This window comes from Salmo trutta, chromosome 27 (genome assembly GCF_901001165.1).
Source record: "Salmo trutta chromosome 27, fSalTru1.1, whole genome shotgun sequence".
Taxonomy (NCBI): Eukaryota; Metazoa; Chordata; class Actinopteri; order Salmoniformes; family Salmonidae; genus Salmo; species Salmo trutta.
In genome coordinates this window covers 17,206,111-17,223,737 of record NC_042983.1, presented here as the reverse complement: position 1 = coordinate 17,223,737, position 17,627 = coordinate 17,206,111, and the positions used below count along the sequence as shown (strand labels likewise).

Here is a 17,627-nt window from a genome sequence, read left to right as displayed (position 1 = left end):
ATGGTTCTGAGCATCACTCTCCCTGTGTTGTGATGGCTGTCCTGTCTGTGTGTTCCAGCTGCGCGGGGCCACTGAGTATGAGGAGAGGAAACTGATCAGAGCTGCCATCCGCCGCCTCCGAGACGAGGAGCAGCAGGGTGAGTACAGAGGCGAAGGAGCTGGTGGTAGAGGAGGAGGAGGAGAAGGAACAGAGATGGAGGTAGAGGAGGAGGAGAAGAAACAGAGATGGAGAAGAAACAGAGATAGAGGAGGAGGAGAAGGAACAGAGATGGAGGTAGAGGAGAAGGAGAAGGAACAGAGATGGAGGAGAAGGAACAGAGATGGAGGTAGAGGAGAAGGAGAAGGAACAGAGATGGAGGTAGAGGAGGAGGAGGAGGAGAAGGAACAGAGATGGAGGTAGAGGAGAAGGAGAAGGAACAGAGATGGAGGTAGAGAAGAAACAGAGATGGAGGAGAAGGAACAGAGATTGAGGTAGAGGAGGAGGAGAAGGAACAGAGATGGAGGAAGAGAAGAAACAGAGATGGAGGAGAAGGAACAGAGATTGAGGTAGAGGAGGGGAAGGAACAGAGATTGAGGTAGAGGAGGAGGAGAAGGAACAGAGATGGAGGTAGAGGAGGGGGAGAAGGAACAGAGATGGAGGTAGAGGAGAAGGAGAAGGAACAGAGATGGAGATGGAGGTAGAGGAGGAGAAGGAACAGAGATGGAGGTAGAGGAGGAGAAGGAACAGAGATGGAGGTAGAGGAGGAGAAGGAACAGAGATGGAGGTAGAGGAGAAGGAGAAGGAACAGAGATGGAGGTAGAGGAGGGGGAGAAGGAACAGAGATGGAGGTAGAGGAGGAGGGGAAGGAACAGAGATGGAGGTAGAGGAGAAGGAGAAGGAACAGAGATGGAGTTAGAGGAGGAGGAGAAGGAGAAGGAACAGAGATGGAGGTAGAGGAGGAGGAGAAGGAACAGAGATGGAGGTAGATAAGAAACAGAGATGGAGGAGAAGGAACAGAGATGGAGGTAGAGGAGGAGGAGAAGGAACAGAGATGGAGGAAGAGAAGAAACAGAGATGGAGGAGAAGGAACAGAGATTGAGGTAGAGGAGGAGGAGAAGGAACAGAGATGGAGGAAGAGAAGAAACAGAGATGGAGAAGAAGGAACAGAGATTGAGGTGGAGAAGGAACAGAGATGGAGGTAGAGGAGGAGGAGAAGGAACAGAGATGGAGGTAGAGGAGGAGAAGGAACAGAGATGGAGGTAGAGGAGGAGGAGAAGGAACAGAGATGGAGGTAGAGGAGAAGGAGAAGGAACAGAGATGGCGGTAGAGGAGGAGGAGAAGGAACAGAGATGGAGGTAGAGAAGAAACAGAGATGAGGAGAAGGAACAGAGATGGAGGTAGAGGAGGAGGAGAAGGAACAGAGATGGAGGAAGAGAAGAAACAGAGATGGAGAAGAAGGAACAGAGATTGAGGTGGAGAAGGAACAGAGATGGAGGTAGAGGAGGAGGAGAAGGAACAGAGATGGAGGTAGAGGAGGAGAAGGAACAGAGATGGAGGTAGAGGAGGAGGAGAAGGAACAGAGATGGAGGTAGAGGAGAAGGAGAAGGAACAGAGATGGCGGTAGAGGAGGAGGAGAAGGAACAGAGATGGAGGTAGAGAAGAAACAGAGATGAGGAGAAGGAACAGAGATGGAGGTAGAGGAGGAGGGGAAGGAACAGAGATGGAGGAAGAGAAGAAACAGAGATGGAGGAGAAGGAACAGAGATTGAGGTAGAGGAGGAGGAGAAGGAACAGAGATGGAGGAAGAGAAGAAACAGAGATGGAGGAGAAGGAACAGAGATTGAGGTAGAGGAGGGGAAGGAACAGAGATTGAGGTAGGGGAGGAGGAGAAGGAACAGAGATGGAGGTAGAGGAGGAGGAGAAGGAACAGAGATGGAGGTAGAGAGGAGGAGGAGAAGGAACAGAGATGGAGGTAGAGGAGGAGAAGGAACAGAGATTGAGGTAGAGGAGGAGGAGAAGGAACAGAGATGAGGAGCTTACTACTGAATGAACAAGCCAGAGAGGGTGAGAAGGACAGAGAACAAGTGGGTTAAAATAGAGAGAGGAAGAGAGAAAGGGAGAACCTCTGGGAAACAGGGTACAGGATTATTAGAGTACTATCCTCTCTCTATTTTAACCCACTTGTTCTCTGTCCTTCTCACCCTCTCTGGTTGTTCATTCAGTAGTAAGCTCCTGTCTTGACAAATAAGCCACTTTAGCACCTCCTCGGCTCCCATTGGAGATTTGATAGGTTTGTATCGTCTCCCCCCTCATCAGTCAGTACTCAGTCGTCACCAGAATAACCACACAGGCCACCTCTTTCTCCCAACTCAAGGTGTGTGGCTATAGTTGAGGCATGTGTATGTGTTCTGTGTAACCAGTTGGATGTGGTGTGTGTTTCAGGTACAGGGCAGAAAGGGAGGACCACTGGCCAATGCCTGGAGTCTGAGGGCCTGGATCTCCAAAACAGCCTGGGAGCAGGGGTGAGTGAGTGAGTGAGGTGGGGAGAGAGTACAGAGTGGGGAGAGAGAGAGAGTACAGAGTGGGGAGAGAGAGAGAGTACAGAGTGGGGAGAGAGTACAGAGTGGAGAGAGAGAGTACAGAGTGGGGAGAGAAAGAGAGAGAGTACAGAGTGGGGAGAGAAAGAGAGAGTACAGAGTGGGGAGAGAGAGAGAAGGGGTGAGTCCAGAGTGGGGGAGAGATTGAGAGAGAGAGAAGGGGTGAGTCCAGGGGGTAGGAGGAGGAGGGAGGGAGGGAGGGAGGGAGGGAGAGAGAGAGAGAGAGAGAGAGAGAGAGAGAGAGAGAGGAGAGAGAGAGAGAGAGAGAGAGAGAGAGAGAGAGAGAGAGAGAAGGGGTGAGTCCAGAGTGGAAGAGAGAGAGAGAGAGAAGGGTTGAGTCCAGAGTGGGAGAGAGAGAGAGAGAGAAGGGTTGAGTCCAGAGTGGGGGAGAGAGAGAGAGAAGGGTTGAGTCCAGAGTGGGGGAGAGAGAGAGAAGGGTTGAGTTCAGAGTGGGGGAGAGAGAGAGAGAGAAGGGTTGAGTCCAGAGTGGGGGAGAGAGAGAGAGAAGGGTTGAGTCCAGAGTGGGGGAGAGAGAGAGTGGGGGAGAGAGAGAGAGAGAGAGAGAGAGAGAGGGGGGGGGGGTGAGTCCAGAGTGGGGGAGAGAGAGAGAGAAGGGTTGAGTACAGAGTGGGGAGAGAGAGAGAGAGAGAGAGAGAGAGAGAGAGAGAGAGAGAGAGAGAGAGAAGGGGAGAGTACAGTGTGGGAGCGGAGGTGGCAAACAGGTTTGATTATGACAGCTGTATGAAATATAGATAAATGGGAAGGTGATGAACTGATTGGGGCTGCGATCTGGCTGGCTGTCAATGCCTCAAACTTTTTTATATGAAGAGAGATCATGTTGCAACTTACACGTCAACTTTAATTAGCAGTACAGACTCAGTTGTGGGTGTTGAGTATATGTTTGCAGAGAACAGTGACCATTTAGGTTTTGTGCTGCCACAATGAAGAATGCAGACAACAACAACACCCAGGCATGTGACTCCGTCAGACACTGTCTGTCTCATGACTGTGTCTTCTCTTCACCATGTTCCAAACACATAAACTGACAGACACGCAGACGAGCTTGCGCCAAAGTGGCTGCCACGACGCAAGGAATGTATTTTCATTCTTCATACCTCATTCATTTCTGGCTAAGTACACCCAGAGACAGAGGAGAGTAGATTTGCTCAGGCTCTGGTGATTGATATAGGCAGTAAATCCTTGGTGATAAGAACACCCTGCGAACCAGGCCTGTCATTCTACACACTGCTAGTTACCCAGGCTGTCACTCTCCACACTCTCACATCACACTGAAGGGAAATGATTATGTTTTGATTATGTGTGGCAACCAGAACTTGGGCATGTCTGTGCGTGCCTATCTGTCCGTCTGTCTGTCGGAGATTGGAAGGGAAGAGTGATGTAGTCTCTCTCCCATTCTATATTCCTCCTTCTCACCTCTCTCGTTTTCTCTTTCACCCTTTCAGACTTGAGGCTTTGCATGTCAAAGCCCTTTACACATTTGGTTAAGAGAGGCCCCCTTGTGGTCAGTGAAGGGAACTACTGTATTCATAACCCTAATAGCTACAGTTAAATTCAATAGGACAGTAGTTTCCTGTGAAAGCATTGCAGATTGATGAGTTTATGTGCTGATAATGCTGAAAGACGTAATAGTAACAACGTAATCATTTTTCAGAACTGCTTGCCAGGGGCCAGATGCTATCTTATCACTGTTGCTTGATCAGTGTCTGTACTCCCTGATGAATGCTCTGTTTTCTAAAGACAGGATCTCTGTTGGGTAAAGTTAATTCCTATTGTATGCCGTCATTCCTGTAAGAATTGGTTTGGTGATGTGGGTTAGGCTGTATGCTCAGCCGGGAAGCTGTACCAACATGAAAAAATACTACAGTTTACTATAGAATACTACAGTACTTATTATAGAATCCTATAGTAAACTGTAGTATACTCTAGAATACTATACTACAAATTGTAGTATCCCTCGATCATGTGTAGTACTTACTATAGAATGTTAATACTACAGTATTATCCGCAAAAAAGCACTGTTGTAAATACTATAGTAATGTCCAAAAAAACACTACAGTCCGTAAAAACATGACACTTTTAGTAGTGCTGAGCGATTAGGGCTTCTTTTAGGCTGGTTCGATTTCGATTTGATTATAAAAATGACTTTAATAAAACATTTCAGTTGTTTTGTATCAGACCTCAGGATAAGACCCAGATGCAGACAGTTCGAAAGTAACAAACGTTTATTACAAAAACGGGGCAGGCAAACGCCAGGTCAAGGGCAGGCAGAGGTCAGTAATCCAGAGCAGAGTCTGAAAGGTACAGAACGGCAGGCAAGGTTAGGGCAGGCAGAATGGTCAAAACCAGGAAAACTAGAAAACAGGGACTAGAGAGAAAAACAGGAGTATGGGGAAAAACGCTGGTAGGCTTGACGAGACAAGATGAACTGGCAACAGACAAATAGAAAACACAGGAATAAATGCACAGGGGATAACGGGGGAAATGGGTGACACCTGGAGGGGGTGGAGACAAGCACAAGACAGGTGAAACAGATCAGGGTGTGACAGTTTTGGATATTACATTTATTTCATTTGATGACTTTATTATCTCATTCCAAGTCATCATCTCATCTCTGCCTATGTTGTCTGACAAAATCACTATTTTGTAGTTCTTCAAAGTAAATAAGGTATACTTGTATGACTGCTGAATACCAAATATCAATCAAAGATCATGTATTTTCAGGTAGAGATACCTCGCGAAGCAGCTGTTTTTCTATCCCTCTCGATTGCTCTTTCTCACAGTTCGGGCTTGATCTGATTTATCTCTAGAGAACCTGCGCATCAAGCCCCCCCCCCCAAAAAAAACCCCAAACAAAATGGAATTAAAATGATTGAACCGACGTTGGTCAATTCCTTGTTGAAAAAATAACAGACATTTTGGTTCATCGCTCAGCACTAAACTATAGTAAATACTACAGTATTGAATTTGCATTTACTCTGCCTATTCCCCTCCCCCATCCTCCAATTTGTGCCACCCATAAATTAGAAACCTACATACCAAGTATTGTGTTCCCTGCGGGTTATAGAAAAGAGCAGAAGCTTTGAACTCTCTGTTCAGACCCCAGTCCTACCTACCTACAGGTTATAGAAAATGTGCTATTTTAGTATTTCTCTGGTAGGTTTCCTGGTAGGCCTTCACTTCTATGTCAAAGATAATAAAACAAAAATACTACAGTGATGTCTGCAATAACAATAGAGTAAACACTACAGTACACTACATTTTGCTAAAATAATACATTACTATAGTATTTAGGGGCTCCCGAGTGCCACAGCGCTCTAAGTCACTGCATCTCAGTGCTAAAGGTGTCACTACAGACACCCTGGTTCGATTCCAGGCTGCATCACAACCGACCGTGATTGGGAGTCCCATAAGGCGGCGCACAATTGGCCCAGCGTCGTCTGGGTTTGGCCGGTGTAGGCCAACACTGTAAATAAGAATTTGTTCTTAACTTTTTTCCGTTACTACAATATTTAAACTATAGTTAATTGTAAATACTACTGTGTACTACAGTAAATACTACAGTAAAAATACTACAGTATACTACAGTAAAGTCTGCAAAAACACTACAGTGAATACTATAGTATTTATACCATATATTATTTATTCCATAGTATACTATAGTATGAAAAAAAAGTATGGAAATGTATGAACTCAGTACTGTAAGTTGCTCTGGATAAGAGCGTCTGCTAAATGACTAAAATCTTAATGTAAAGTACTTGTGGCTATACAGTAACTACGATGTAGCAATGCTTAACGCTCTAGTAGTCTTGTGTTGCTTCCTAACAAAAGGCTTTAAGATTAGTTAGTCACCTTTTGTTCCTTCATAAACTGTATTTCCTTTAGGTCTGGTTTTGTTTGTCATATATTTTGGCAACATATACTGGATTTAGTATTGTGTGAAACTATGCAATTGTAAAATGTTGGAGGTAACAATTCAGACCACACATCTAGCAGATAAGAACTAATGGTTAGAACAATCTAGAAAGGTTGTATGGTATACTCTGTATGTGGCTGTTCTTGTTCTTGGCTGTCTAGTTGTCAATGTTGGAGTGGGCCCCATATGCATTGGATATCTGAGCCAGTGTCTGTGTTTCTTTGAGTCTGTATGTTTGGAGTCTCGCGTTCTAGTCAGGAAGAAGCAATAGCGTTTTTCAGGTCATGGGGCACAATGCCTGCATCCTCTCAGGTGGAGGGGCTGACATGGCCCTCATGCTGTCAGAGAGGGGCTACATGTGGGGTGTATGGGGTGATGGGGGCAGACAGACACATCCAGCCCACCAGCTGTGCTCCAGCAGTCTGTCTTGAGTCAGTCTGCTCTGTATGTAATGGGGCTGTGGCCTACAACAACAGCAGCAACTGGCAGCAGGGCTCCTTCCATGCATCACAGGAGCGAATCTCTTTGAGCTGCGCTCAATTTTCCCCAGGCAGATGGAGGCCCCAGATAATGGTTTATAGTTCACATAGATATACAGTACCAGTCAAAAGTTTGGACACACCTACTCATTCCAGGGTTTTTCTTTATTTCTACTATTTTCTATATTGTAGAATAATAGTAAAGACATCAACACTATGAAATAACACATGGAATCATGTAGTCACCAAAAAAGTGTTAAACAAATCAAAATATATGAAAGAGGAGGAAGGGAAGCGCTACTAAGGTACACAATAGTAAATGTTGGTAGACAGAAGGTGCTCTTTGGTAAAAGGGGTGAGTTGGTCATCAAAAAGAAAGGAGGACCAAGGCACTCTTCATATAATTGATTAAAATGCCTTTATTAGTATGGCATGTTCAATAGAAACAATGTTTTTAAAAATCCGACGCGTTTTGGCTGCAGGGTCTTCGTCAGGGAGTACAAAGAAATAATACAATGTTCTCTTTTTAACAGCTTTTCCAATTAACCCTAATTTGAAGAGGGAGTGGTTAAAATTGATTGGACACACCTAGTAAGCAATACTATACACACTTTAAAGTGAAATACTGTAGCTATGTTATCATAAACATTTAACTCCAAGCTAGAAGTATCAGAACACTTAGAAAGGTAGTTCTAACCTTAAATATGGCTGGGAGAAGTGTCAAGAATAAGAAAGCAATATATTCCATAGTACACTAGAACACAGCAAAACATGAACAACAAGAGTCTAAACATAGCTGAGGGCAATTGATATATTTTATATTTGAGATTCTTCAAAGTAGCCACCCTTTGCCTTGATGACAGCTTTGCACACTCTTGGCATTCTTGGCACCAATTTGTAAGTCGCTCTGGATAAGAGCGTCTGCTAAATGACTTAAATGTAAATAATTCTCTCAACCAGCTTCATGGGGTAGTCACCTGGAATGCATTTCAATTAACAGGTGTGCCTTGTTAAAAGTTAATTTGTGGAATTTATTTCCTCCTTAATGCGTTTCAGCCAATCAGTTGTGTTGTGACAAGGTAGGGGTGGTATACAGAAGATAGCCCTGTTTGGTAAAAGACCAAGTCCATATTATGGCAAGAATACCTCAAATAAGCAAAGAGAAATGACAGTCCATTATTACTTTAAGACATGAACGTCAGTAAAACTTGAAAATGTCAAGAACTTTGTTTCTTCAAGTGCAGTCGCAAAAACCATCAAGCGCTATGATGAAACTGGCTCTCATGAGGACCGCCACAGGAAAGGAAGACCCAGAGTTACCTCTGCTGCAGAGGATAAGTTCATTAGAGTTATCAGTCTCAGAAACTGCAGCCCAAATAAATGCTTCACAGAGTTCAAGTAACAGACACATCTCAACATCAACTGTTCATAGGAGACTGCGTGAATCCAGCCTTCATGGTTGAATTGCTGCAAAGAAACCACTACTAAAGGACACCAATAAGAAGAAGAGACTTGCTTGGGCCAAGAAACACAAGCAATGGACATTAGACAGGTGGAAATCTGTCCTTTGATCTGATGAGTCCAAGTTTGAGATTTTTGGTTCCAACAGCCGTGTCTTTGTGAGATGCAGAGTAGGTGAACGGATGATCTCTGCATGTGTGGTTCCCACCGTGAAGCATGGAGGAGGAGGTGTGATGGTGTGGGGGTGCTTTGCTGGTGACACTGTCAGTGATCTATTTAGAATTCAAGGCACACTTAAACAGCATGGCTACCAGAGCATTCTGCAGAAATACGCCATCCCATCTGGTTTGTGCTTAGTGGGAGTGTCATTTGTTTTTCAACAGGACAATGACCCAACACACCTCCAGGTGTTTAAGGGCTATTTTACCAAGAAGGAGCGTGATGGAGTGCTGCATCAGATGACCTGGCCTCCACAATCACCCGACCTCAACCCAATTGAGATAGTTTGCAGCCAACAAGTGCTCAGCATATGTGGGAACTCCTTCAAGACTGTTGGAAAAGCATTCCAGGTGAAGCTGGTTGAGAGAATGCCAAGAGTGTGTAAAACTGTTATCAAGGCAAAGGGTGGCTACTTTGAAGAATCTAAAATACAAAATATTTTTTGATTTGTTTAACACTTTTTTGGTTACTACATGATTTCATATGTGTTATTTCATAGTTGTGATGTCTTCACTATTATTCTACAGTGTAGAAAATAGTAAAAATAAAGAAAAACCCTTGAATGAGTAGGTGTGTCCAAACTTTCAACTGTTACTGTATATATGTGTGTGTGTGTGTGTGTGTGTGTGTGTGTGTACATATATACAGTGTGTGTATAGATGTATACTGTGTGTGTGTGTGTGTGTGTGTATGTATACAGTACACACACACACGGGGCGAGAGAGAAAAGGTCTACGGCAGCAAACTACAGACACGTGGAGTGTAGTGATCAGCTGCTGACACATAGTGTATGTCAAAGCAGTATATCTCCTTCATCTCACATTCAAATGAGAAATATGTATATACATGTTCAAGAATGGAGTTATTTTATTTCGACTGTTGATGTATGCTTAGTTTTTCGCCACATACCAGTAGGCCTGCTAGTGGTTATTGATGACTATGTTTATAATGAATGTGCTTGAATTGAGAGAGGATAGCTGAGGTAACAGTTTCCATATGGTAAGGAAAGAGAAGTTTGCACACCTAGCACCTCAAAAATGTAATTACATGTATGGGTGAAGGAATGTTGGCAAGAAAAAACGACTTTTGTGGGACAAAAAAAAATATATATATATATTTTTTTGAATTCAGCTGTGCAGATGTCTCATGCTAAATGTATATTTTGTCTGAAGTAACATGCCAATTAAGGCAGACTCATTCATCACAAAAACAATGGAGTATACCTTGGTGAAAAGAGTGTGTCAAAAGTTAACTTGTCAACCAGGCGACCTGCTAACCTGTAAAGCCTGTCGGATGTTTCCCCGTCAAAACTGCATATTTTGTGATGTTTTTGTTCATTTTGGTGTTCGGCAGACTGCGACCTCCTCTGCAAAAAACGTAAAAATTAAATACAGATTTCTTGATTTATCTTAGCTTAATTCTGACTATTTTGAAGAAGTGTTACTGGCTATGTTGTTGCTACAGTGGCTCAAGGGGGACCAACAACAGTAATAGTGCCATTTTTCAATTGAAGATCTTTAGGGAGTATGCCTAGAGTTCTGCTAGGTTCAAACAGAACCTATGTGTACGGACGTCTTAAGGATTGCGATATCGAGAGGAAGGAGAGGGGGAGGGAGAAGGAGGCTTAGAAGGAGCCCTGTGGAGACAGAAGGGGAGGGAAGGGAAGGGAAGTGGAGGGAGTGGCCTGCTGGTGGGTGCGTGTGGTATGTAGGAGTGTGTGTGGTGACTGAGGGAGTGGAGAGGTAGAGTAGAGGATGTCATGACTACTAGAGCGAGAGCAGAGCGAGAGCAGAGCGAGAGCAGACAGACAGACAGGTAGCAGAGCGAGAGCAGAGCGAGAGAGAGAAGACAGACAGACAGGTAGCAGAGCCAGGGAAAGAAGGTAAATGACACATTCTAGTTCTTCCACTCTCACAGACCTAGTTCTCCTCTCTGAATACCTGTCCTTTTTTCAGACTTTTTTCCTCCTTATCAAATTCTATCTATTTCTCTTTACGCAATTCGTGCCTGTTTCTTTTTGTTTCTCATTGCGCTGAGACCCGAGGAGCTGCCTCTAAGGTTTAACTGAGGTTTAATTTTGGGATAATTGGGCAGTCATTTAGACCGTTTCTATCAGTTGGTTTCAGAAATCCATAGTAAATATTATACAGGTGTGTATTTTTGGTACATTGTTGCAACTTTACAAAATGGTAATGTATCAGATCTGTCTCCATGGCCAGGTGTATGTTGAAGGGAGCAGGTGAGGTAGACCAGACTGGGGGCAGAGACTCTGTTTGTTTACTGATATGATCATAAACCTGTAACAAACTGAGACTAGCAGTTTATGATAACAAGTATAATGGTAAGTAAAATCTCCTGTAGTGAGAGGATGGATGATGGAGAAAGGGGAAAAGAAACCGACACGCAAAGGGAGATGGATGGCAAAAATTGAGAGTTGGATGGAGGGAGGGAGAAACGGCTTTAACTGGACTTTGAATGATGTGTGGGTAAGTGAAAAACGGGAATGAGGTTTATGGGTGAATTCTCTGAGTGTGTGTGATGCAGAAAGGATTGCTACTTCATTCCTGCTAATGTATTTCACTTACTGGAGGTCGGCCAAGTGTGTGTGGTTCCTCAGGCTTTGCCATGAAGTCATGGAAAATGACCCTGTCAAACTTCCCTTAGAGAGCCATGGAGAGGAGAGCCTGACCTCATCGCATTCTGACCTCATTTGCACAATAATGGATTCTGCTTTCTTGGAAAATGTGTCCATTCTAACCCAGGTAGCTGAAGTAATCCCTGGTTTAGTTGAGCTGCCTCTGCTCTGCTCTACTCTGGGTGGTGCAGTAATCCGTAGTAGTCTGCCTCTGCTCCGTGCCTGTTTGGCCTCATTGTTGTTTCTGTGGCTCTGAGGGTTCAGATGAGTCCAGATGGCCCACGCCTTGGCTGTGGTCAGGCCAAAGGACAGTTGTCATTTTTGTGCGTTTACGGGCCAGAGCTTTCACAATTACAATCCTGACCGACCCAAACAGACTCGTGAACCCGTATGGTGAGGCCACGAGCACCACAGGAGATGAGCTCAGCTCCGATTCTGAGGCCTAAGAGCTGATGAGGCCAGGGTGCTGCAGTGGGACTGCCTCAGTTCCACTCTGTCAGGTCTGCACTGTCAGCCTGGGCCAGATGCCAGTGATGACAGCGTGGGATTGGCAACAGGTCCTGGGATGGGATTATCTTGGGTGTATTCATTAGTCGCAGACCATTGCAAAATGTTTGGTCTGTTGCATGTTTTGCAACGGAGACCGTTTACCTCTTGCTAAAAGAAGCAAACGGAATAAAACGGAACAAAACGCGGAGGGACCTACCTGAATTTGTCCAATAGAAACGCAAAACGTTTTCCGTTTGGAGTAAACGGTTTCCGTTACAAAACGTTTTGCAACAGACCAAACATTTTGCAAAGATCTGCGATTAATGAATACACCCCTGCTCTCTCTCTTTCTCTCTCAAACACCACTATCAATGTTTTCCTTCTTTCTGTCTCTGTGAGAAGTATGTTCCCTGTGGTATAAGGGAGCTGTGAAATGATCACTGTCTGGGTGTTTGTCTCCTGTTCGTGGCAGCTGAGGGGAGGAAAGTGAAAAAGAGGGGTAGATGGGGGTATTCCAGCTCAAACGTCATTATTTCCCCTCAGCTTCTTTGAATGAAGAACCTTCCTCAGGGAGAGAGTATATTAAAGCAACTTCTCTCATTCTTCTATATTTTTTCTTTCTGACATTTTCTCTGGATTAGCTATTCAGGTTTGGGGTGTTTTTTTGCTATAGTCAAAGTCTGGTCCTGGCTCATCAGACACAGGCTAACAAGTGATTAAGCTCTCTCCTTTTCCATCCATCCCTCCCTCCCTCTCTTGCTCAGGTTTGTTTGTGTGGTTCCAGGCTTTGTGTTTGTTCACTCCCTCACCTGACACTCTCACCTCCCTCTGATCACAGCCTGATTTGATTGACTGTACTCACAAGGCTGTGATTTTTAACCTCCAAGTTTCTGACACCTTTATCAGCCCCAGGATAACGTACATTAAGCAAATGTACCGTGTTTGTTTAAAGATGGTGGATTTGAATCAAGTATGCTCCAGGGCTGTGTCTTGTAATTCACGTGTCCCTCCGTAACCACCACCACCTCTGTGTGTGTGTGTCTGTGTGTGTGTGTCTGTGTGTGTGTGTGTGTGTGTGTGTGTGTGTGTGTGTGTGTGTGTGTGTGTGTGTGTGTGTGTGTGTGTGTCTGTACTTCGTTACACTCGGTGTACATGTATTAGTAGTGGCACTCTGCTGTAATTCTGGCATTATGTCGTTTCAGGGAAAAGTATTTCTCATGATACCCGTTTATAGACCAGTGAACCAGACACAGATCTGGTTTGACTATTCCTGGATGCAATATGCCAAATACCTTGTGGTTATGAAGAAAAACTGGGAAGTTATTTATATATTTCTAAATAAGCGTGTGTAGAAAGCCCATAAAACCACCCAATCCTTTTCCACACAGATGCACTTCAGTGGAGAGGTTTGGGGTGCACTGGAGGGAGAGTGTGGTCGTATGTAGGAGGGAGAGTGTGGTTGTGTGTGTGTCCGTGCGTGTGTTGGCCTTGGTGTTTGTACAGCTGCTCCTCCTGTAGAGTCTCTCAAGGTCAGGCAGCAGGGGCCTACAGCAGTGGCAGCCTCTACATCGCTCCCTTTCTCTCTCCTTCTGTCTCCACCTCCCATTTCCTCTCCATATGCCGAAACGTTGTGCTCTCGATTCTACCGTCTCCCTCCTACTGTGTCTTTCCTCTCTCATAGCAGATTTTGAGGCCTTGTGTGTTTCTCATGTCTGGGCTGGCTGTGCAGTGTGTACTGCTCTGTCTGTACTGAGGAACAGATGTTACTGACACGGCAGCCTAAGGTGGAGGAATGAGGGGTCAGAGAGGTCAGGCAGATGCTAACCCAACCCAGCACAGTTCAATCATTACCCCCAACAGAAGGCCGTGTCCATACAGCTGGCTCACTAACTCCCTTGGTGTAGAATCCAGCTTCAAAGTATTATGGGATGGTTGGTTGGTTGATTTACCTGCCTGGCTCTCAGGGTGTGTTGTGCTGCGCTGTGTCTCTCCCTGGGTGAACAGGGACAGGGTAGAGGCAGCCAACAGCTGTCTTATCATCTCATCCGTAGGCAGGGCCTCATCATGGCCTCTCTCTTTTGAGGAGTGTTTGACCCTGATACACAACACTGTTCTGATTGACCTATACAGACAGAGGACTTTGTGCACCTGATGGTTTTACATATCTTCTGATCAGACCACTGAGAGGGATGGGATGGGATCAGCTCACTGTTGTAGCTGGGCTGACTGACTGTGTTCTGTCTATGTCATACTGCCTGTGAAAAGAACTAAATGCCCTCGTCTCAACTCCGTTGTCTCTGCATTGATGCATTGAAAAGCACCAAGTGTCTCTGATTTACTGTGTTGTTTCTGCAGGACACAGAGAGGGAGAGCTTTGGTGAGCGAGAGAGAATCAAGTCACAGATCCGGGAGCTGCGCAGCCACCAGACGCAGCAGGGCAGAGAGCTACATAGGACAGGTGAGCAACGTCAAAGACCATCTGAATGAGTGGTTGACTGTTCCTTTCCTCTCAGCCTGTCCATAGGTCCAACACACACACACACACACACACACACACACACACACACACACACACACACACACACACACACATTTTAGTCATTTAGCAGACGCTCTTATCCAGAGCGACTTGCATACATTTCATACATTTTTTTTATTCTCCATACTGGTCCCCCGTGGGAAACGAACCCACAACCCTGGCGTTGCAAACCCCATGCTCTACCAACTGAGCCACACGGGACCCACACACACACACACACACACGCACGCACACAGGCACGCACAGGTGCACTCAGACACAGTTTATATGCTTCCTGCCATTTAAATCTCTGTTCTATATATGACATGCTTTTATGATCATGTTTGCATTAGTTTAAGGGTCAAGTTTGGATAGGAAATTCTACTTAAACACATAATTGATTGAAATAATTTCCGGTATTTCCACACTTATGCACTTAGATGCAATTTCCTCTGGCCTGCTAGTGAAAATAGCCAATCAATAGAGCCATTCTGCTGGAGGGGAGTGGAGCTGAGGCGGTCGGTCGGTCACATTGGTTTAGCTCCTCCTTTTTATTTTGAGGTTAGAGGCACCACAGTCATGGGACTAACACTCTGGTTTTGGGTGTGTAGTCATTTCATTAACCACTGTTAGCAAACACAGTGAATGCTTTACTGTAGGTGTGCTATCTTCACCCATGACCTTTTGCCTTGTACACCCACTCCCTACACAAAGTGATCGAAATGTAAATGTTTAAATGAGAAAGGACCGATAAAGGGCTAGAGTGAAAGAGCAGGATATAGGAGAGAGGAATAGTTGAGTGAAGCATGCAGTAGAATAGATCATTTGTTTACGCCCATACTGATTTGAATGCCTGAATGTGAAGTGAGTATTTGTTGAAAAAATATACCCGCCTCTAATACTTAAATCATGGTGTACGTCCCAAATAGCACCCTATTCCCTATATAGTGCACTACATTTGACCAGAGCCCTACGAGCCTATGAGAATAAGGTGCCATTTGGGACGCACACCGTGTGGTCTGGCCTGCCCTTGGACCTCAGCATCCCACTCAGCCAGTGTCTGGTAGTAGTGGGGTTATGAGACGGAACAGGAATATCATCTGTTCAAGGGGGAACCCACAGCCAGTAGTGATACCTCTGCTATTTAAACCACATACCAGAACTAGAACAGAATCCTTTCTTGACATGGACCAGAAACACCCAGCTCTCCTTGCTCTCCCCTCGCCCTTCAATTTGTTCCGGGTTGAAGTCCAGGCCTGCAGCTGGCAGGAGCAGACCTCCACAGAGCAGAATGATTGAGGGTAGGAGCTGTTTGAAATGGACGCCGATACACAAAGACACAGGAAGTTAGTGGCTGGGAACAAACAGGATAGGATAGGGTGGGGTGGGTTCGGCCAGTGGCAAGGGGGGTGAGATGTCCTTTTTAACAGAGAGAAGGAGAGAAGTGGCTAGAAAGAGAGAACTCAACTTTGAAGATTAGGGGTGTACAATGGCACATTGGCTGCCACACACACACACATACCTCTCTCTCACTTTTCACACACACACTCACACTCACACACACACATGCTTAAATATACAGCAGCATGTCTTGCACAAGTATACATGCTCACAGTCCACAGTGTTGGTGACAAGGCTGTGATTTAGGAAATTACCCGTTTGAGAGACATGGCACGTTCCACTGAGCCACTCTGAGTGACAGGGAGCCAGACTCCTCAAATTTGAACTTGACACTGAAAAGACTGCTTTTGTTGTTGTTGCTATTTAAAGAAGGGTTAGGGGAGGGGGGCTCTCTGCATTATGCACTAGTGTGGTTATTTAAAACCATTTTCCAAGAGCAGTAGGGGTATTCCCAGAAACCCTCACAACAGGGCACAATGGACTGGACACAATGATGTACAAACATCATCCCTTTAACTATAGTTCTCTTTTCATTGGAGTTGACTGGGGCCTTCATTAGATCACGTGGTCTATTTTATAGGGCCTCATGTGAGAAAGGCAGCCATGTTGTGATTTTCGAAGTGAATGCCTATAATAAGCATGTTTCTTATTCAGACCCCAGTCTATAACTATTTAATCAACCAATCAAGTGAACCTCATCCTGCTCCTGGCTCTGGGAGGCCTTTCGAGGGTCTTGAAAAAGCTACGGAGGCTGTGGACGTCTTAGGCCACAATGGGACTTTACCTCACTGATTTGGTTTGTAAATGACAGACCTGCACGCTTTGTGAACTCTGGATCGGACACATAGCTAGGGTATGCAGAGATGTGTTATCATACAATGATGTGTGGCTCAGTTGGTAGAGCATGGCGTTTGCAATGGTGTTTGCAACGCCAGGGTTGTTGGTTCGATTCCCACGGGGGGCCAGTACGATTTTTTTTTTTAAATGTATGAAATGTATGCATTCACTACTGTAAGTCGCTCTGGATAAGAGCGTCTGCTAAATGACTAAAATGTAAATGTAAATGTAATGTGTCTCTTGTAAGGACACCGTGAATTTCCACTCTGTCGGTGTCTTTTATGCAGCTTGTCTGTGGTCCCTGTACAGCCACCCAGAGTTAAAGGCACTGAGCAGTGAGCATCACAGGGTAAGAGGTAGGTTGAGAGAGCGAGAGACGGAGCGAGAGACTCTGGCTCTAGGAGAGGGAGGATGTGGGCACTGCAATGTTGTTTGGAGTGTAGTTTCCTGATGAATGGAGGAGGATGTTGGATAGGGACCGGGGGAGGGGAAGTACTTATCCTAGTCTCTATTTCACCCCCCCCCCCACTTCCCCCTACACTCCTACTGCTCGGTTACCACCTACTGTTGTGGCGCTTTCTCTCACATACGCACACGTAGACATCTGGCCCAGGAATTGAGTCAGACCTGGAGGAAATGCCTTCATCCCATTATGTCTCCATGTGTCTCCTCTCGTACACCCAGTGACGCTCACACGTCTCTCCCACGCTCTTGGGGATTTGGCATATGCAGAAACCTTTCATATTCATCAGCAATCCTCAAGTTCTCCAGCAACCAACCTCTCACGTGACCCGACATTCCATCTTTTTTTATGTTCGGTCAGAGAAACAAAAAAAATGCAAGAACAGAATTGTACAGAGCAGAGTTGTATTTCCATAGTGTTGCTCTGCACTATAATCAAATCAAATTTTATTGGTCACATACACATGGTTAGCAGATGTTAATGCGACTGTAGCGAAATGCTTGTGCTTCTAGTTCCAACAGTGCAGTATAGGAGAGGGCTGAGAATGAACCCTTGTGTGGCCCCAGTGTTGAGGATCAGTGGGGTGGAGATGTTGTTTCCTACCTTCACCATCTG

At 45.2% G+C, this 17,627-nt stretch overlaps 1 protein-coding gene across 5 annotated transcripts in view; it reads left to right on the top strand.

Annotated features, from left to right (window-relative positions):
• Nucleotides 1-17,627, top strand: part of LOC115164464 (smoothelin) — a 94,569-nt gene that overhangs the window by 34,141 nt on the left and 42,801 nt on the right. For all 5 annotated transcript variants that reach the window (XM_029716984.1, XM_029716985.1, XM_029716982.1 and 2 more), the window contains exons 4-6: nt 59-137; nt 2,422-2,501; nt 14,149-14,251. In XM_029716984.1, coding sequence (XP_029572844.1) covers nt 59-137; nt 2,422-2,501; nt 14,149-14,251 — 262 coding nt within the window. The remainder of the gene's footprint in view (nt 1-58; nt 138-2,421; nt 2,502-14,148; nt 14,252-17,627) is intronic.